A 21,388-nucleotide genomic window follows, 5' to 3' on the forward strand; every position below is an offset into this window, starting at 1 on the left:
TGAAACCACTTTAAAGATGCCTTTCTCTATAAACAGACCACAGGATCAAAGTGTTGGTCAAAGAAACACAGGATAAAGGTAAAAGGAGGAAAAAAAAGAGAGAAGGAAGCATCTGTCACCGGACCCAGCCCCTGCAGCGCATTAAATCCCAAGAAGTGGGTGCTGGAGATCTTTCACATACAGCAGACAACAGTTCATTTGATCAACTTCAAGTTCACCTCTTTTAACTGGTCTTTTAAGGCATTAGTTAGGGAAGTTCAAGAAAGAAAACACTTTTTCCACTGAAAAAAACAAATAGGCACAGTATAAACAAGTTACAGCAAAAACGTACTGACTGTAAGAAGGATAGCCTGAAACCAACCCTGACTGTCCCACCCCTCTAAGGGCACCACCTCGGCTTCAGTACATCAAAATTAATAAATTCAGTATTGGTTTGGGATCTAAAACGGTACATCCCATCTCTCAGTACCTTGAAACTTTTTTCCAGGTGCAATATCTTATTCAAACTAAAACTGCGAGATCATTAAGGCTACACGGTTAAATATCTAATGAAATATCTTTGGATAAATTTGCTTGTTACGTCTGTGTACTTAAATAGTCTGAAAGTAGCACCTCACCAGATATCTAAATCCTGGGCCCTATGTTTTCTTCACAACTGTCTCAATTGAAGGAGTCCCATGCCTGAAAAGAAAGCTTGAGCAAACCCATATAATATTGTCTGTAATTAAATGTGAACAGATGGAAGGATGAACTTCTACGTCGCCGTTGTGAAAAGGAGGCAGGAGGAGAGGAGGCCACAGCTCACCAGTGCTCAGCGGTACTCCCACCCCAGGGCTCTGGGGCTAGCAGTCAGCACAGCTGCCTGGATTTGCCAGCTTTATTCTCCCACAGAGACTTTTGATGATTTTAGGCATTTCTGCATGTTCATTTTTGCCTGTATCTTGTCTTCTCCTCTGTTCCAAAACACCAGAATTAATAATTAACACCTACCAGGCAATCGCTGAAAAGCAAGTACCAAAACAGAGGATGCAGAGAGTTTCTACTGCTGACAGCTTTCAAAATTGTATTGCTCATCTTTCTTAAAGCTTCAGTTCCTCAAGTTTTGAGATAATAAGAGATAATAAAAAGAATAAGAAAGAATCTTAGCTCTAAAAAAAAAAAAAAAATTAATAAAAAGGGCTGGGAAGAACAGGTTCCCAGTCCTCACAATCATGGAAGAAACACTTAAATCAAAAGCTTCCAGAGCTTTACGTATAATGCTTTTAAATAACAAGTTTTATATATAATCTATATATTTTGATCAGCTGACTCATTTTCACGTGCCTGATGTTGGCAGCACTGCAGTGCAGGCTGGTTTACCGCAAAGTGCACAATAAATGGTTATAGGGAATGGTGTATGTTTCTGTACCTCCTCCTGGAGAGCTGCACTGAAACATGCCTGTCCAGAACATACACACAATGCCCGTGGCCTTGATAACTTCAAGGACGATGATAATGAGAGGATTTGAGGAATACCCACAAGCTCAAGGTTACTGGTGGGACACTTGGGTCTACAGGGAAATGTCAGCGTGCCCATTCGCCTGCCACTGCCAGAGCTCACGACAGCAGCATCCAGCTGGGGCTTCAGATGCTGGCACTTATAAACCCTTGGCTGATATTGTCTGGAGAAGTCCGACACCTTTCAGCCAACGAGCCGCGATGCTTTATGCTTTGCAGAGGACGATTTCAAAGCCAGCAGCATCGTTCACTCCCAACAAGCAACCTTGTCGTCCCTGCTGACGCCTGTTTCACCAACAGCTCCATGTCCCTCCTCCTTCTCAACAGCATCCGCCTCCCAGAGAGGGGAAAAAAAAAGCCCTGAGCAGAAACCCACCCATTAAACTGATACAGGCATGGAAAAACCACAACCCATACGGAAAATGAGCTGCTTCTACAAATGAGGTGAACATCTCCGCAGGTTTTGCCAGAACCCTTTACACCACCAACGCAGCTGGTCCTGGAAACTTGCTCCTGATGCCTGCCCAAGGCTCTTGGGCATTAGACAGACTTTCACTACTACTTTTTTTCCCTAGCAAACATTAGCAATACTGCAATTACATGTTGCTTCTGGACACTGTTATTCTAATACACTTAGAAAGAAATATCATTACATTTTTTTTAAGCTTTCCACTTTAAAATCACATCCATCAACAGCCTGATAAATGGTACAATTCTACCTCTCAATACAGTACTATGAAGATTTAACTCAACAGAGGGTGAACACAGACACAAGGTCTGGTCTGAAGAAATACACCTGGACACAATTACTTCTTATGTTATTTTCTGACTTGCTAAAAAAATCTGTTAATAGTATCCGCTTATTTTCTAGATTTTTAAAAATTAAATACTAGAGGAAAAATTAATACTTCTTCCACAAAACCCATTTTTAATGGAATCCAGAAGAAAAAGAATATTAATACCCAGGGCAATCATTTACTTTGATGTCTATATAATATGCAGTGACCCGTAAGTGGAATGAGCTAAAACTGTCATAAATTCATTATGAGAAACCACTCTTTGAAGAATATCACTGCAAGTTTGAAACGGAATGGGCAATATGGAAATAAGCTAATTGCATGGCATTTAAAATAACTGGCTCTAGTAAAAATATCCTTTCCATGCACTTCTATTTCAGCTTCAAATGCATTTCTTCCAAAAACACACTGGAGGGGACGGCTTATGGAAACTGAAATGTTGTAATTACTTAGTAGTGATAGCGATAGGGCAGAATTCATTTAGGATAGCAGACTTTGGAAAAAAAAAAAACAACACAACAAAAAACCCCAAAGATGATTTTATAATTTTTATTTCCTTGGGAATGGGAACCTGGGAGTAAGCGCAGCATAAAATATACCGATCCAGACCCGACTGATGAAGACTGGAGGAAAATACATCCAATAAAAGCCTACCTACTCCCAGGGGAATTTCTTAGGTATCATCTAATACAAGAAAGAAGCAAAACTCTTCAGCGAAGGGGGCATGTCGTTCACTTGGGGCGGTCTGTGGTGGCGCTCCTGAGCGTGGCTCTGCCCGGGGCAGGGAGGCTCCAGGCACCAGCCTGCCCAGAGATGCTGCCTCCTTCATCCCAACAAGAACCCTGCCACCTCCGGCAGAACGGAGATTAATATTAAACACTCATCACACTCCTGCATTTAGTTACTTTTAAATTTTAATCCCTATCTTCCATTTACTTATTCTGTTGCTGCATTTTGTTCTGTGGTTTATTGTTTTGAACTGGAGAGAGGAGCATCTCTGCGCTGCCCTGTGACGAGCCTGTGGGACCTGTTTGCGCAGACCTCCCCGGGGGCCCAGGCTTTGGCTGAGGCAGCATCTAGGCAAAGCGGATGCCTCTCCTTGTGGGAAAACATGCGGGGGAGTAGCCTTGCTCTGTAGCCCTCAACACCTCTGCTCTCTTTTCCAGCTCTCGGGACTACAGGAGATGCAGTGAGAGCAGGGCGCAGCCATCCCTGCACATTATGAAGTCTCTGTGCACAGCTGGCGACACTCACTTTGTCCTTTTATTATTCTCATGCCACAGGAACCAAAGAAAAAGGGCGCCTCACTTTCCCCTCCTTCCCCAAAATGACCCAAGCTGTATTTTTCAGTGTGTTTTTTTTTTGCTTTTCTCCCTGCCTGGATTCCAACACAAGAGCCAACAGCATCTTCAAGCATTTTGTTGAGCTGAGGCTTTATATGTGAAAACAGGAGAAGGGAAAATAGGGTGGCAAGAGGCAGAGAAATTAATAGCCTCTCCTTTCTATATATAAAGATATCTAGATATCCATCCTTGACTGTGGATAACGAACCAACATAATGCAATTGTCCCACCAACGCTCGTATTGGGAGACGACATGGTGCATCGGTGGGACAGGGTCTCCTGGATGATGCTGCATACAGCACCGAAAGCAAGCGAGGGGGCCAGCACACGATTTAACACCAAAACTCTTCAGGGTAGACAAACCCCAAGAAAACCTCTCCTTTCTAAGGGTCTGAGGGCTGTTGGTCTTGGGCATTCCTGATTTTTTTCCCCCCGCTTAATAAGCGGAGCACAAGCAAGTTCTACCTTGAATTGTGTGTTTTGAAACAAGCTACTGTTGCAAAATGGTTTAAAATAAATAATTAGGAACCGAGAGCCTGAAACATTAGTACTGTAGTATACACTAATAAGACACTAATTTTAATTTTACAAAGCTCATCACCAATGTACTACAACAGTGCTGTGATAAATATATAGCTACACATTTAAGAAACAGCATTTCAAAGCTTACCTAGCAATAGTAAGCAGCAGTGGCTTCAAACACTTTAAAGTACCAAATCAATTGTATTGCCATGCTTAAAATTTACACTGGTGGTATTTTGCATATGTAGAAAGGAAAACACCCTCTCCACCCCGCGCAGTTTAACCCCAGCGAGGGGTGGCTAGCTTATTTTCTTTTAGCTAGCTTATTTCTTCTGATTTCTTTTAGCACTTAGATTGGGCAACTTGGCAACAGAATTAAAAAGATATTTTCCAAAATCGATCTGGAATTCAGACATATGCCAATATTTGCATTACACATCACAAAATGTTTATGATTGATGGATCTATAGTACATATTTTGATACTTATTTAAATATTTATATTCTACACAGTATCTTCCCTTTCACAGATTACGTATTATATAGTTATTACAGTTGTTTCATTCCTCATTTTCTGCCAGGCTTTTAATTTCATACACTTAATCTATCAGATACTACTGTCTACTTTTAACATATCACTGCAGAAAATGGTAACTGTTGTTGAATACAGAACTACGGATACTGAGGTTTTGCAATACTAAGTATTAATGGAGCTGGAGCTGAATGATAAATGGAGAACAGCGGCTGGGCTGAGAAGCTCAAGACACACTTAGGAAATAACAGCACATGGAAGGCTGACAAAAATCACATTTGTAGGTAAGTGGAGTGGAAATTTATACTTATTGGAAAAAAAAAAAACCCCACCGAACCACAAAACATTGTTCATATTATTAAAGGTGGAGTGTGAGATAGCAAGAGCAACGGAGAGAGGCAATTTTCTTCCAACTCCAGCAGGAGTTCATCTCCAGCTCTAACGTGCCATTTCACTACGGAGCCTCATGACAAAACTGAGGATTATGCCCAGTTGTTTTAAGGGCTTGGGTAACAAGGCATAAAAAGCCCAATAAATGGCCTTTTGTGCCAATGCAGACCAGAAAAAGATTTCTATTAGGAAAAGTTACAAAAACATCCAAAAACAGAACTGCAATAAATATCGAGTTAACTACCTAACACACCAAAATGTAGCTTTAGGTATTTGATATTTTCAGAGGTACCTGTACTATTACAAACCACCTAAGGAAAACTAATACAGCTATTAAAGTTCGCCAAAACAACACTAAGCTGCACAAATACACCACACCTTCTCACTTTACCTTTTCTGGCAATAAAATTTTACAGTGGAAAGCCATTAGTGCTGCAAGAGTATGGAAATGAGGACAATTAAATTCAAGGAGGCCTTTGATTCTGCCAGAAGATGTCTTCGCATGGAGCATCTTCTGTTTCAGCTGGCATGCAGCCCCAGCACAGCCATTCCCGTTGTCAATACATCTTAGAGGAGTATTTCTGCTTTACCATGTCAGCCCCGCTCAAGTTTTGAGCCCTGCTTAAGCTTTGGGTTGAAGCTGGGAAGATGGTGATTCCCTGACACAGCCTCACCTCTCCCAGGACCACCCAAAATGACAATTTGCCTGCTGTCTGCCATGTCCTCCTATTCTCTTTTATCTCCTTGCATGACCTTTTTTTTTCCCCAACTCAGAAATGCTGCAACACCAAAGGCAGAGATGGCACCACATCAAAGAGCCAAAGTTGTAAGGGAAGCGGTTTTATTTTCACTTGAGATTTTTTTTTTTTTCAGCAAGACTTCAAAATACCTTAAAAAAGTAACAGTGATGATAATGGGACTGAAAAATTCCATGGCATCTGAATAACATAATTCAGGCACAGGTATCACAGGGTAAGACAACCCACGGCACAGCAGTTCCCAGGGAACCGACTCTAATGACATTCAGGTTATACATCTCATCTGGGCTGCATTTCTGAAGAAGATGAGAATTAGCAGCCCTGTGACAATAAAGAAACGTGGGATTAAGAAACGAAAGAGGAGGGTAAAGGGCCGGTCGGTTCTCCCACCGCCTTTTCTTGTTTCTAAGATTTCTGTTGCCTGGAAATGGCTGATGAGAAGACAGGATTCTGTAAGTGCTTGCCAACTTCTCTCACATTAGGAAAACTAAAGCCTGACTGATGGGTAGCTTAACCCATCTTCTAAGCAGTGAACTAAAACATGTTTACTAAGGAGAAGTCGAACAGTGAAACCCCTTTAAAAAAAAATCCAGGAGTGATGAGGACTTGACAATTCCCAGGATTAAAAAGCCGCATATATTACAGACAACATAATCTCCTTATAGTAAGATGAGGAAAAGGAAAATAAAGCCTTTTTGGTGTGCAAGATGGTTTTTGTTTTAAACTGTACATCTGGTCTGATTGAAGACTTCCTTGCGTTATTGGTTTGTTTGTTTGTTTTCTCCCTCTCCCAATAGCTAGGACAGAGAAGAGAGCTGTACCAGCCCTCCAACTCCATAGTAAGTTATATTTTCCAACAAACTCCCCGCTCCCATCAAACATGACCCATCGATAATAAAATAAGCAGCACCGTGCTGTAGAAATGTCTCTTCCTAAATTTAGTCTGGCTAACACTTAGGTGTTACAAGAAAGCCGGCACTAACTTAAGCACAAAATCTCTCTATCCAGTTTTGAATACAACTGCAGCGACTGTGTCACCTCAGCAGCCCTAAGCTTTCCTGAACTCTTCCTCGTTGTCATTCAAGTGGCATGTTGCCTTCTGCAAATAATCTGATCTAAATACAGCTGAAGGCTAGTTTAAAATTTAACCTTTTGCATTTTTTGTCAAAAAAACTGAGGACTATCCTCATTTTTCCTTTTTCTCTGTTTACCAACAAAGCACTGGGTTCTCTAAAATGAGTGAAAAATTCTTGCAGTCGTACTTCTTCCAGTTCAAACCAAACATCTTACACCGGCAATGATGCTGAATGAACTGCGGATGCTGCCAGAAAAGGTGAGATTCTCAGCAATGTTTCCGAAGTGCTAAAAAAAGCCCCAAAATTCCTGCTGCAAGCTGAAACTGCACCATCCACTGCAGCATCAACAATGCAAAACTGCAGGCGGCAAATACCCAATGTGGAGACCAAAGCAGAAATTGTGTGCGTGCTGCTCAACCACTCCTCGAGCAATGAGGTTAGAACAGTAGAATAAACTCCGCTATTTGCTACAGGAATTCACATGTAGTTGTGTAATGCAAACATGGGTGTCTAGGAGAGGGAAATACAGTATCCAGGTTGCCTGGAGCTCACTTACATCTTCATCAAGGACAAATTCCCAGGCAGTGGATTTTTGTCCAGCTGCCCAATGATGGCAAAAGGCAAATCCTCAGCTGGCGATAAAGGTTATGGTTCCACTGAAATCTGATGATGATGTTCCCCCTCTTTGGTCTTACTGATGGAGGGAAAAAAACCCAACCGATCCTACATGAAGAAAAGCTACAATGAATAAGTGAAATTTTGACGTGAAATTTTGCACCCAGCTATTATAATTGTGGGATGCCTTCAAAAATTTAAACCGGGCAAAGCCCCAGTCAGCCAATTACAACATCTACATTCCTTCAGCTTTAGAAGAGAAGAAACAACTTCTCAGAAATGCCAGAAGTGATTCAACTGTGATTTTTAAGCCACTTCAACAGTATCCTTGTTATTTAGAGTAGTACTAAGAGTTTACCTGTAATTTCCTTCCCCTAAGTGGAACTACAAGCCAGCAAGGTGCTCAAATCAGGGGAAAAAAACACACAAAATTATTCTTGTGACTGCAATATTATGAATATATTGCTTTTTCTATTCCAAACTGCCTTCCCTGTGACTTTTAAAACATGTAAAACCAGGAAGCATAGAGCAAATAATATCTACATAAGCAGGTCATTTCCTTAACAGCAGTGCACTGCTGTTTTACTACCAACTTGTTTGCAATATAGACACATACATTTCAAAGCACGTATATTCGGATCCGCAAAGGAGGTGAGCGAGTATAATCGTGGAAGCACTCACTCCAAGATGAAGCAGAGCCTAATTCAGAAAGACAAGCAGGAAAAAGTCATATTTTGCACCTTCTACGAGAGCTTTGCAGAGAGTTATGACATTTTCGAGAAAATCCTCTTGCCGTGTGTAAGCTGTAGTTTGCATGTGCTGCACGTTGCACATTTCATTACAAAAGCAGAGCCACGTTATGTCATTAGATAAGCGATAAGTTCAATCCTTACCAAGTTTTCTTGGTTCCTGGCTGCTATTTTCTGATCATCTTCTCCCCCATTTTTCATGTATTTGACCTCTTCCACTGGTTTGATCCTATACTCATCTGAGCACCAAGGGAAAACAAAAAAAAAAAGAAAAAAAAATTTGAACCAGTGTAGTTCAGCAGCTGGGAAAAAAAAACAAACTAAAACCAAAACAGCTGACTAGGAAAGACCCTAATTAGGCAAAGCAACTAAAAGTTACATGTATATAGTTTCAAAGGCTTAAATGTGACTGATATGAAGGAAGTTTTTCCTGACTGAAGCTTCAGTAAGAATTTCCAGTTCTGACTCCCAGAAATTGTACAGTAGCTCTCAGGTCTAGTATAGCCATGGCACCATGAGGAGGGGATACCTGGTGTGCACTCTCCCCAAACTCCTTAGTTTTCTGTACAATATGTTCAATACAAACAAGTTCTTTCCTCCTGCATACTCCCTGGATATTTATTATCAGTGGGCAAACAAGCGAGGTACAGTAGTTACTACACAGAGGAATCTGCTTATGGATGTTCCTTGCATTGAGAAAAGCTGTTCTGAAAAGGTAATGCTGATGGAGGCTATTTAAAATTTAAGTTAAAAGCTGAAAAAAGAAACCCCACACCAAAAACCACTGTAATTTTTTTTTTAAATTATCTTTTTCCCCTGCATTGTTTTAACTGAGCTAAAGCAAAAGTATACAATGCACAGTCACATAATGATCTCTGAAGCAAAGGCCCCTTGCTGACTATCTTCCTCTCCCCATTCCCCGCCCACCACCATTTTTCCTGCACAGGAACGCTACCCAGATAGAAACCCAGCATGAAAATAACTAACTTGAAAAGTAAGATTCCTTGTTTGCCATTAACATTTATCAGCTAGGTGTTTCAGCTCATCAAATAATAAATTCCCAGCTCCTGCGCCAGTATTGAAATATTATCTAATATAAATGTGCTATCCCACAGTAAACAGCCTCACCAAAACATGAATAAAGTTGTTTGGGTTTTTTTTTTCCCTTTGGTAGGAGAAGAAGGGATTTGGTGATTCTTTCTAGCCTGGGAGCACAGCGTATGCAGTATCGACACTGCCTTTTCCCAGCCCCTGTTCCAGCTTTTTGTTCTGGTCATCTTTGCAGCATGTGAGTCTATTGGAAAAACACCCAGAGTTTGCACCCACACTCCTCCGGCCAGGACACATAATGCAGGAGAGCAACTTTCCCCCATGGAAGTTGAAAATGTTAATATAAAATTAAATGAGGCACTGGGAAATAAAAGGCAAAACCTGGGCAAATTAAAAGAAACCGCTCAAACGTCATTCTTTTTCTTTGGGTTTTCAAGCAATTTATCATACTTGCTAAGGGAAAAACAAAACACAAATGGATTATTCTGGGTTACTGCATTGTTAAAAAAAAAATAATCAAAATTATTTATAAGGAAGCTTGTTTTTGGGAAACCGTTAACCACGGAGTGTGTAAGTTAAACAACCCTAACTTTGAAAAACAATCTTTTAAAAAAAAAAAACCAACATGATTTTGCATTTGGACTAGTCCATATGTATGTGGGTTTTTTCTTATAGAGCTAAATAAAACTGAATTTATTAAATAGCAGCATCTCAGATGCAGAGTCTCAAAACATATGGTAGAATTTAAGACAATGTTATTATTAGATTGGTAAATGTGAACAAGTTCTCTAAATTTTTTTCCCTTTTTAAATGGAATTTAGGTAGTCTGAAGGTGACAATTCATAAAACCAAAAAGGCTGAACACAATAAAGCTTGAGAATTAGAAGTATTTGATTGACTGCATTATCTAACTTACATTTTCCTTGCTCCTTCAATGATCTCTGTTGTGATTAGCAATAAAACCCACATGCAGAAAAGCATAAAACTCCCACAGTGGTATGTACAGATTTGAATAGGAAACCAGATGAGAAAGAGAAAATAGCACAAAGGAAGCTTGCACGACCCGCAGCTGGTCCACATTAACTAGAAGAGAGGCATGTTCAACCCAGCCTTGTAAAGAATGAATAAGGTACGGAGGTCCTGATGTTCAGTGGCAAAAATAACCTCTGAAACGTGTCCCCTGCTTATCCAAGAGATTAATTGTGATCGGACATTGGGCACAGCCTCGCGCAGCAGAACATCCCGTGCAGACCGCGTGTATGGGATGCTTCCTTGGCAGACATCATCTCTTGTAGCAAGTGGACCAGGGCAGTAATAGATTGATTAGCAGTATAATCAGATTTATATATGAATGTTTGATACAGTTTGATAGGATGGAGGCAAGACAGGAAAGGAAGGTTTCTGTTGGAAACTTAATTCTGTATTTCTTCTCTAACTGATTGTAAGAGTGCTGCCAGGCATCACGGTTCAGCTATCTGAGCTGAGGACTTGCTGCTACCTGGCTTCCTAATATTCTTCATCACCATCATGACAACACTCTTGTAATTATTGCAGCATTACTAACAAATTTGTGCTGCCTTTACAGGGTGAACAGAACAGAGTATTTCAGTTGGAAGGGACCTACAACCATCATCTAGTCCCACTACCTCACCACTTCAGGGCTGACCAGAAGTTAAAAAATGTTGCTAAGGGCATTGTCCAAATGCCTCTTAAGCACTGACAGGCTTGGGGCATCGACCATCTCACCAGGAAGCCTGTTCCAGTGTTTGACCACCCTCTGGGTAAAATAATGCGTCCTAATGTCCAGTCTAAACCTTCCCTGGCACAGCTTTGAACCATTCCCGGGTGTCTTATCACTGATCCCAGGGAGAAGAGCTCAGCACCTCCCTCTCCATGTGCCCTCCTTGGAAAGCTGTAGAGAGCAATGAGCTTGCCTCTCAGCCTCTTTTTCTCCAAACTAGACAAGGCCAAAGTTCTCAGCTGCTCCTCACAGGACGTGATTTCCAGCCCCGTCACCAGCTTTGTTGCCCTCCTCTGGATGCATTCAAGTACCTTCACATTCTTCTTAAATGGTGGGGCCCAGAACTGCACCCAGTGCCCAATGCTGAACATACTGGGATAATCCCCTCTCTTGACGGGCTGGTCACGCTGTGTTTGATGCACCCCAGGATGCGGTTTGCCTTCTCGGGGGGGCCCACTCAGCAGGGCCCACTGCTGGCTCCTATTGAGCCTGCTGTCGACCAGCACCTCCAGACCCTTTTCTGCAGGGCTGATCTCCAGCCACTCCTCTCCCAATTTATACTTGTGCCCAGCATTACCATCCTACGTGCAGAATGCAGCATATCAACTCATTAAATTTCATCCCATTAATCATAGCCCAGTGCTCCAATCTAGCTCAATCCCTCTGGAAGGCCTCTTGTCCATCATAAGAGTCAACAGTACCTCCCAGTCTGGTATCATCAGCAAACTTGCTAATGGCGTATTCAACTCCTTCATCCTGCGTCCAACTCTGGAGCTCTCAGCACAAGGAAAGACATCGACGTGTTGGAGAGGGTCCAGAGGAGGCCACAAAAATGACCAGAAGGCTGGAGCACGTCTCCTATGAGGACAGGCTGAGATAGTTGGGGTTGTTCAACCTGGGGAAGAGAAAGCTCCCAGGAGACCTTATAGCACGCTTCCAGTACTTAAAGGGGGCCCTTCTCCTGTGATTTCCTCAGATATTTACAACAGGGTTAGTAAATATGCTTTCCCCTGGACCTTACTTATGAATACAGTACTGTTCAATTATCTGTACAGCATAGCACCGTTGGCATTACTCTTCCCTCCATCCTACCAACTGCAGAAGAAGTGCAGATGCCTGGACAATTCACGCCTGAGACATGCAGCAGCAAGAAAGTTTCCAAAAATAAAACAGTCATTTTTCATTACATTTTCAGGACAAGTTGAATGCACCATGCCAACTAGAAAGTCTTACTTCAGAGAAATCTACCATCTCCTTAGGAGAATACAGATGAAAGAAATTCAGGAAGTCAAAGTAGAAGACACCTGCTTCTGTAGATGTTATTAGAGTTACTCTTTTAATAGAAACTGTCTTACAAAATTAATATTAATGTCATGGATCTATTATATGGTATGTGTTTGAGCATGAGAAATCTCAACTTGTATTTCAAAAAGCAATGTAAATTTGACACAATCTAAAGCTGAGGATCTGCTTGAAAGGCTAAGAGACTACCTCTTGGGTATGAGGCACATTAAGGAAGAAGTAGGCTGACTGGCCAACACTCTGGCTTCAGTGCCTAAATAAAAGATTAACAGACAGTAGTGCCAAGCAGCTAGCAACTCCATCAAACACACGTGTTTTGTGCAAGCGGAGCACATACCAGTATCAGACAAATACAGGCAAATACAGCACTGACCTGCGGAAAGCGAGCAAACAACCTAATTTGGTTAACGGGAGCAGAAGAAAGGACTAAGCCATGAATAACTGTTGTATCAAATACAGAGATGAAGGAAACTGATCAGCAATGTTAAGTTTGAAGCAATATTATTACTCATACACTCTCATAATTTCCTATCACAGGCAAAATATTTTCCTTAAAATAGAGAGCACAAATACAATACATTGTCAACATTAGCTCATATGGAGTAGTCACTTGCTGGAGGTAAGCATAAATAGATATGATTCCACTTTCAAAGGGCAGGGGGGGAAGCTAAGTAATTATACTGCCACAGAAAGAAAAAGGAGTATCCAGCTGACTACAAGCTCTAAAGCTTCCCAGGTACGACAAGGCATACCTGGAAATATCCACTTTCTGAACTAGCCAATGCACTGAGGAAAAACCCCACCTCTAACTAATTTCAGTAAGCATTGAACTAGTCTGCTTAAATTCGAGCAACTACCTGAATCATAGCTGAAATGTTGATATTTATACCTACAACCTTCCTGCTACCTGAGGAGAAACACTGAATTTTGCTCACAGGTCTCCCTCTGCCATTTATGGTACTCAATGACACAAATTTCACCCTTCACATTCATGTTGAACTCCCATTTTTTTTGCCCCTGGATCAAGCTAAGCTGTAAAATATCTTCATTTTTATGGGCCCGTCACAAGCCTGTTCAAGTAGAGACCTGACATGAGAAATGCAGAACCATTCCTGAAAGCAATGGGACGAAATCAATATTTAGCACATTCCCAGCCAAGACTCTTGACTGAAACAAGCAGTCAAGCAAAAGGGTAACCAAAGGGTGCAAAGGAGAAGGTGGTAGCCAGCAGCTTCTCTAGGGAAGACACTGCTAGTTGGTGCAGCGGAGAAGTGAGTCTGATGCACAACACCTTGCTCTTCACAGACAAGACAACATTCATGATTTCAAACACACTAAATATAGCAATTAAATTCAAATAAGTATTTAGAGAAGACAAGTCTTGCACTATTTTTTTTATTATTGGGAGGACACAACTACATATAGACTTTTTTGACTAGATGAAGATAAATGTTATCTTCTATAGCTAAAATATATATAAGATGAGGTGTTCAGAAACCATAACTTCTGAGCTATTTATGAGATTATTCTTGTTCTAAAGTTATTGTCAGGATGAAAGCACTGCAAATGCAAAAGAATGGATGTTTAAGCAACAGACATACCTTGAAGTGTGTCACAAGGTGCATGGTCATTAATGGCTTTAAACGAATACGAAAATTAGCTTAAAGACTGTTTGGAGGAATGAGCCTTTGATGCCTTCCCCAAAGGTAACACCTTCAGGTATTTGCAAAAACTGCTAACCAGGTTTTGCTTGATAAGGTAAGAGTGAAGCTGGAATTCAAGAAGTAAAGGATGCTAAATTGACCTTTTGATTTCTACTGAAGTAAACAGCATTTTGAGATATTTTGGTCTGAGTGATTAGAAACAAACCCAGAGAAATCCTGAAATGTTAATTAGGTCCTACTTGAGCTCAATCAAGCCTGCCAGTCAACAAGACCTATAAAATAAGCTCAGGATAAAGGGAACTATACAAAGTTCTATGCGTATTTACCTTGCTTTGTCTTGCTAAAGAGTAATGCCTTTTCTCTTTTTCCTAAATACAGTTTCACATCAAAACCAAACACAAGTGAAAGATCTTTATGCCTCTTTCATATGCAAAACCAAAAATTGCGTAGCGAATACGATAAAAATCTTAGGATGTTATCACTTAGATCGTGGTATATCATATATAAAGAGAAATATATCTTCATGCTTCTTTCATGGGTAGAAGTAAAAATCAAGCACTGTCTTTTGTTGTGTGGTATATTATATAAAAAGAGAAGACTTCCAATGACCCAAATGAGTGAGGATTGGGTTTATAGGATTGCCACAGCAAATACGGAGTTGAAGAAAAGCAGCCCAATTAAACTGAAAGAAAAACAACAGAAATGAACCACAAATAAAAGACAGAAATATTGTCGAGCATAACACCCACCACAAAATCCATCACAGGATATAAACCAGAAAGCGGTTAACGTCTCTAGCATGAAACTCTGGAAGGGCAATGGAGGAAGAATTTTTAAGTTGAATATGTTGCAAAAATTCTCAGTAGGCAAATCTTATGAATGAAGATCTCCATCTGGAAACAGATAATTCTACTCAAACATGTCACCCGGTTGCCATGGCAATGTGACAAAGAAAAACAGCACTCATTAATAACGATTTCAGTGATAAATGAGCATATCAACTTATAATATCGAAACAATTGTGTGGGGGGGGAACAACTGTGGTTGTCCCTATGAGGAAAATTTCTTCAGCACTTCCAGACATCGCTGTAAGTGCCATTACCACAGCAACGTCAGTAATGATGCTATTTCTCCCTCGGTTAAAAAGGAACAAACAAACGCCACAAAAAAGCATAACTCCTTCAAATATATCTGGACTCAGTGTGATTTTTGGAGAAATCTTTTGCTAAATATTAAGTACTAAAAAAAAAAAATAATAAAAAAGCTAATTTACATTGCATTCCCATTCCAGACACCTAAGGACAAACAGATTTGGCTCTGCTGTCGCCAGGGACAATGAGTGAGCCTCTCTTTTCTATTTTTAGTGATGTATCAAGTATCAAACAGGAGGTAAGTAGTATTTCGCTCACACCACTGAGAAGAAAAGTTTCTAACCACACCTTCATTTTCCTGTGCTTCAAATTTGTTCTTCAGTATCTCTTGCCTTTGTATTGAAGGACATGCCAAGATTTATCCTTCATCCGTAATAAAACACGCGTCTATTCTGTAAAATGGAAGCTTTGTGTCTAACAGATTTCTTGGTACCATACTTTTTTCTGCCAGGTGCAGAAACTACTCCTAGTGCTGTGATCATGAGAAATGCCAAGGATCAAAGATTCACGCACTCTCCCCTCTCAAAGACTTGAAAGCTAAAAGCTATATTTAGATAAAGGACTGAATTGCTCTTTCTAAAAATATTTGTTAAAAATCATAAGAGATTTTGATGCTACTTAACTGAACCATATAACAGCAGGCAAGCTACTTAGACGCTAAACACAAAACATCATCTACAGTACACTGAGCTCCACATCTACACTGGTAGGACATGAGCAGCGGTGGGCTTAACTCTAGAAACAGCCAGGCTAGACATCAGAAAAAAAAAAAAAAAAAATCATTAACTGCAAGGACAGTCAAGGAATAGAATTAGATTGCTTGGGTGGTTGTAGTTTCCATCATCAGAAGTCTTTAAAAAGTCGTCAGTCTTGAGTGCTGCAGGTTGAAGTCCATCCTGTTCTGGAGCCAAGAAGGATGAGATGAGCTCTTTAGACTATTCCATCTGTGTTACTATATGTGGGTATCAATTGCCTGGATACCAGCAGAAGCAATGACAAATATCCAAAAAAACGTCCACAGTTAGAGAAAGAAGTTGCAAAAATCCCATACATCAATGTTTCTCGAAATAACTACAGGTAATGGAGGGTATCTAAGTTATCTTCTTAGCTCCAGCTTCAAGCACTCTAAGAAAGCAGCATCTACATGGTTGTTTTCATTCAACAAGGTTATTTTGATTCTGACTTAATTGTTGAGATTCACAGCTGCGGGGGTGGATTTCTGATCCATGTGGATGTGGGCTGAGAGTGAAATTTCATTGGAGATCAACCAGCACTAGGTGAGGAGCCTGTCGTCTTCCTCTGTCGTCAACTCTCAGAGTTACCAGCTCCCAGGCAATTCTCGATCTTAGTGATCACATTGTTTTTACTAATATGAACTAAATAGAAAAAATATCTTAGGAAATAAGCCAACCTATTTTTCTCAAAGGACTATCTGAAAACATTCATTCAGACTTGACAAATGAAGTTGCCTCTACCTTAACCCGATGTAAAATACAGCCCCTGCTGGAAGCTGAGGCAGTGGACACCACCAGATATTAAGCCAAGTGTAGGTGCACAAACAACACAGCAATTCTGCTAGCAAAATAGAAATCATCCGACAGAAAAACTGTTTAAAAATCTGAATGTACTACACAGATTGCTGTGCATCTGTAAAGATCACCCTCAAGTATTTTTTATTGTTCCGACACAAGCCTAGCACATGTTAACTAGGAATGCTAACTACTGCTTCTGCACAAGGCAGATGTGACTGTTAGGGTTGGGGTTTCAGGGGAAAAAGGGAGACCGAGACATTCAATATAACAAACCCCAGACTCTACATGGAGGACTTCTGCAGTGTTGGAAGGGCATTTGCCCTAAAGCTAGGCAAGATAAGGGTAGCTCTTTTCTAAGCGGTTGAGCGGTTCCTACTACAGCCCCAGGTCACACCCAGTGCTTTACGAAAGCATTAACTCCCTCCAAGGGCGATACCTACTTGAAACTAAACTGGAAAAATTTAGCAAATTCCCTTCTGCAATACCAGGCTACCCCTTTCCAGGCCCAAATCATGGCAGCTTTCAACAGCACTCCTCAGAGACCGACAGATTTGACAGGAGCACAGCTCTACTAACTTTAATAGATGTCATCTTGATCTTTGTTGCTGCAGAAGCACATTTCATAAAGTTTCATATTGCCGTATTAACCCATCCTTCATAAATGCTGTCAGGCATTTCCAGTGCTGCAAACGGCTTGCAGCTCTTGATCCTTTGGGTATCTCTGTCCTCTCACACAAAAGGTCCAGCCTGACTTCTGCCTGAGGGACAAGGCACCGTTCCAATGCCTGCGATGACTGCTCATCACATGCCTTAGCTTATGTGTCTTGGATTTTCTGATTTTTTCCCCTGATCTAATGTAGTGGCAGATGATGGTGAAGCAGTGATTTAGCTCCCTTGTTTCTATAGGTTTAATTTTTGAATTTGGTACACAACTCGCAGGACACGAGTAGCTGAATCAAGGAAGTCATTACTTGGTTTCTTCTACCGCTTGGTGTCTTCTTGGCCAAAAAGTTCCTAAGGCTACTCTACATTTGGACTATCATACAGTCTAAGTACTGTGAAAACTATGGTTGTATGTATAATTTTCTGTAACATTATGTATAAAGGATCATGTTAACTAACCTTGCACCAGGGGCAGAGGCCCACTGCAGTGTACCTGCTAGGTCTACCTTTGTGGTAGGTAGGTCAGAGGAGTACTTTGGCAGGGGGAAAGAATACATACATATTGGTGTGCAACCAATAGAGTTGTTTTGTGGGAAGTGACATTTCCGTGAAGATTTCTGCTTCGTATGCAATCTTGTTATTAACATCATGGGGGGGGGGGGGGGGGGGGGCGGGGGAAGACAACTCACCACAGTTTGCACAAGTGGCTTCCTTGCATGCAGGTCTTCCACCCCCAGGTCTACAGACTAAGGGGAGAGGACAGTTCACCGGCCATGGTGTGACCTAAAGCTTTTCCTGCTCTAGCTCAGACTTCCTCCGTGCTCCTCGGGGTTAATTCTCTTTACAGGAAGAGAAGTATGGGAAAATGCATGAACAAGCAGAAGACAGCGAGTACTCAAAATGACCTGAAAAACAATCCTTAGAATCCTTAGGGAGAAGGGGCTCGGGCATGTGCATGCAGTGGCAGAGGGAGGATCAGAAATGCGAAGCCTCCCTGGAACCCGTGAAGGAAGACAATGCTCTGCTGCTGCTCTGCTCCATCATGGCTCCCTGACAAGAAGGTCAGGGACCCTCTGGCCAACTCCACCAACAAATCCCTCTGGTCAGATACCTGCTGCTAGCAGCTGGCTCAAGCATGGGTAAATGTACCACAACCTCATTGCATTACCTCAGAAAGCTTCTTAAAAATACCTCAATATCCCAAAATCCAGTTATTGCTAAAGACACAATTTCCACCTGGTACTGTCTTCAATTACACAATCTCCAGATATTTTAAACTCCTATTTGTATTTAAGATCTGAGGAAACTCCATATATAAGATGGCATTCAAAAAACTGCCACATGATCATAAAATAAAAAAGACTTTTCTGCACTCGTCTGTAATTAAGAAGCCAAAAAGGAGTGCTGGTGGTGTGCACTCAGATAACTGTCTTGCACCTACCCATATTTTTGCTTCCAAAACTATATAACTCATATATGTGTGTATATATACATATACACACACTCTTACTTTTTTCTTTTTCCCTTTTTTTTTTTCCCATTTAATTAACAAGTAACTTTGAGCCAGACACCAGGTTGTTCAAAGGAAACCATTTCTCAGGTGGAGGAGATTACAGCCATGGTGCTCGGCAGGAAGGATACTCAGTAAACACAATTATCTAGCCCACTAAAGAGATCAAATTGAGAAATGAAAGCAGGAGAGGAAACAAGCAGCAGAGAGATTAATTAAAGCAACAGACAGGAGGAAAACAAAGGGTCTGTGCCTTGAAAATACTGCTGTTCATATGAAACCACCAGGTAGGTTTTGGGATGGAAGTAGCCCCATCCTGCCCCAGCATCCCCACACCAGGGGAGCAGCTCAGGATCGACCCTGCAACAACCTTGCAGCAGCTCCAAGGAGTTGGAAGTTCAGCATTTCCAATTACTTGCTAAATTTAAACACCACAAATTTATTTTTAAACAAAATTGTGCGAGACTGCCCTGAAGAAAACACTCTGTGCTGCTCAGGAACTGCAAAACCCAAGCTTTAAAAATTGGCTTCATGGCATAGACCTTTTTGTTGTGGGAGAGAGAGACAAAAGAGAAGAGGAATGGCTGGGGAGCAAACCTGCAAATGTAACTGACTGCAACACAAGAAGGGCTAAAACTTCTCCTACAATCCAACAAAGTGGCAAAAACCTAGCAAGCTTGCAGGCAGTGGTGGTAGGACCTCCTCAGCTGTGGAGGAGAGGCGGGTGGCATCCTCTCGCCTCTCCATGCCGCACCCTGGAAGCTACCATGATACCAACCCAAAAATTGCTCCTTGAGCCACTCTAGATAGCACACTACAGCCAGGTCGGAAAGGCTACTTCAACTTCTTTTTACTGCTCCTTTTTTAAAATTCTCCCTTAGAAAGAAAAAAAAAAAAACAAAACCCACCACTAAGCACTAAATATTTAATTCTTTTCAGATTTTTCAACATCATTAACAAAACTCCCAGTATCTGCTGACTCTCCCCCAGCTTGCACCTGTTTACGTACTCCATTGCAAAAGATCCATCATTTTAGCACAGAACCTGTCAGGGACTATTCAGATTCCAGAAAAAAAAATAAATGGACCAAAAAGAAAAAAAATAAGAGAATTTGACCATTATTGTGAGCATCCCTTGAATAACAATGGAGGTGCTGCTCCTTACAGCCCCACTAACGTATTGACCAATTGCTCTAGTGTTCCCTGGAAAAACGAGTCATTACCACTCCACACCCCCAAAATTACACATTTCCTATTATTGCAAATACACGACGAGGTGTCTTCAGTATCCTTGTCAACAAAAAAGCCGACTCCTCTTTACTTAACAAGTAATGCCATTCTCAGTCAGTCAACTATTAAATGAGATTGTTGCCCCGCAACGTATGACTTGAAATGGATTTTCACATCCTTTCTGGCATAGTAGCTTTCTTCTGTTAGTATTAGTCTATCAAATTTTCACTGCCCATACACCTCAAAGAATATTTGTACATCAACAGCTATTTCATTTTTATTAATTGCATTATGAAAGGGACAGAACAATTATTCAGGAACAGTAACCTACTGGAGATTCATGGCCAGCACAAATGTCTCTTCATTGCTAGTATTTCCATAAATCAAGAGAGGAGGGGCGACTAATGAAAACTTAATTTATAAAATACAGCACACGTTTCCAGATGCAAAAGATACAAAAGTTAATTACATTACTTTATTTGCAGGCCAACCAAAGAGCTATAATATTAACCTATCGGAAAGATTACCATTTTACTCTGGTTACCATGTTCAGAGTTAATTTGTTCCCCCAGCAGCATCCATGTTGCAAAAGCTTTATCTAAAGCCCCGAAAGCAAACACCTACCACCCACATGGCTCCTACAGAGGTATATAGTTCAAGCCATCAACGGTAACGATGGGAACACCCTATGAAATTCCTGGAATCAGTGTGACACCCGGCAGCGAGGGGCTGCCTGGTCCTAAACCCCATCCAGACACAGGAGATGTCTGGTTTGACATCGCCATCTCACCAAGCCATTTGGCATTTGTATGCCAAGCCACAAATTAACTCCCAATCCTCTGCAGCATGTAGTCAGTGCTCTTCCATGCCGTCTCGTACCATTGACGATCTCCTCCCTTGTTCCTACTGTCATCCCGAACATAACCTCTCCATGTGACTAGAAGTACTCGTCCCCATTCTGTCCCTGCTGCCTTACAACCGCATGGAAGCCACTTTGTGCAAATAATACATGAACACGAATATTTAGGATCCGCTGGAAGTGTAAAGATGACTAGGTGGAAAAGAAAATAAAATTAAAAAAAACCTAGTGGTTTTCCACGTCTCCTCCCTTTTGGGCAACACTTCTTCAAAGAAAGCAAAATACCTATAGGTAAGAAAAGGCAGTTTTTAACAATAGCTTAAAGAAAAAAATCAAAATAAGAAATTTGTGCTTAGAGCACTTACATGAGATGCACACTTTCAGCCCACAAAGATCTTAAGATGCACCC

The 21,388-nt window shown here is 41.1% G+C and overlaps 1 protein-coding gene across 1 annotated transcript in view; it reads right to left on the bottom strand.

The window, feature by feature from the left end:
• Window positions 1–21,388, bottom strand: part of C8H1orf21 (chromosome 8 C1orf21 homolog) — a 118,186-nt gene that overhangs the window by 38,584 nt on the left and 58,214 nt on the right. Inside the window, exon 3 of the mRNA XM_054211608.1 lies at window positions 8,423–8,517. Coding sequence (XP_054067583.1) covers window positions 8,423–8,517 — 95 coding nt within the window. The remainder of the gene's footprint in view (window positions 1–8,422; window positions 8,518–21,388) is intronic.

The sequence above is a fragment of the Rissa tridactyla genome, chromosome 8 (genome assembly GCF_028500815.1).
Source record: "Rissa tridactyla isolate bRisTri1 chromosome 8, bRisTri1.patW.cur.20221130, whole genome shotgun sequence".
Classification (NCBI taxonomy): domain Eukaryota; kingdom Metazoa; phylum Chordata; class Aves; order Charadriiformes; family Laridae; genus Rissa; species Rissa tridactyla.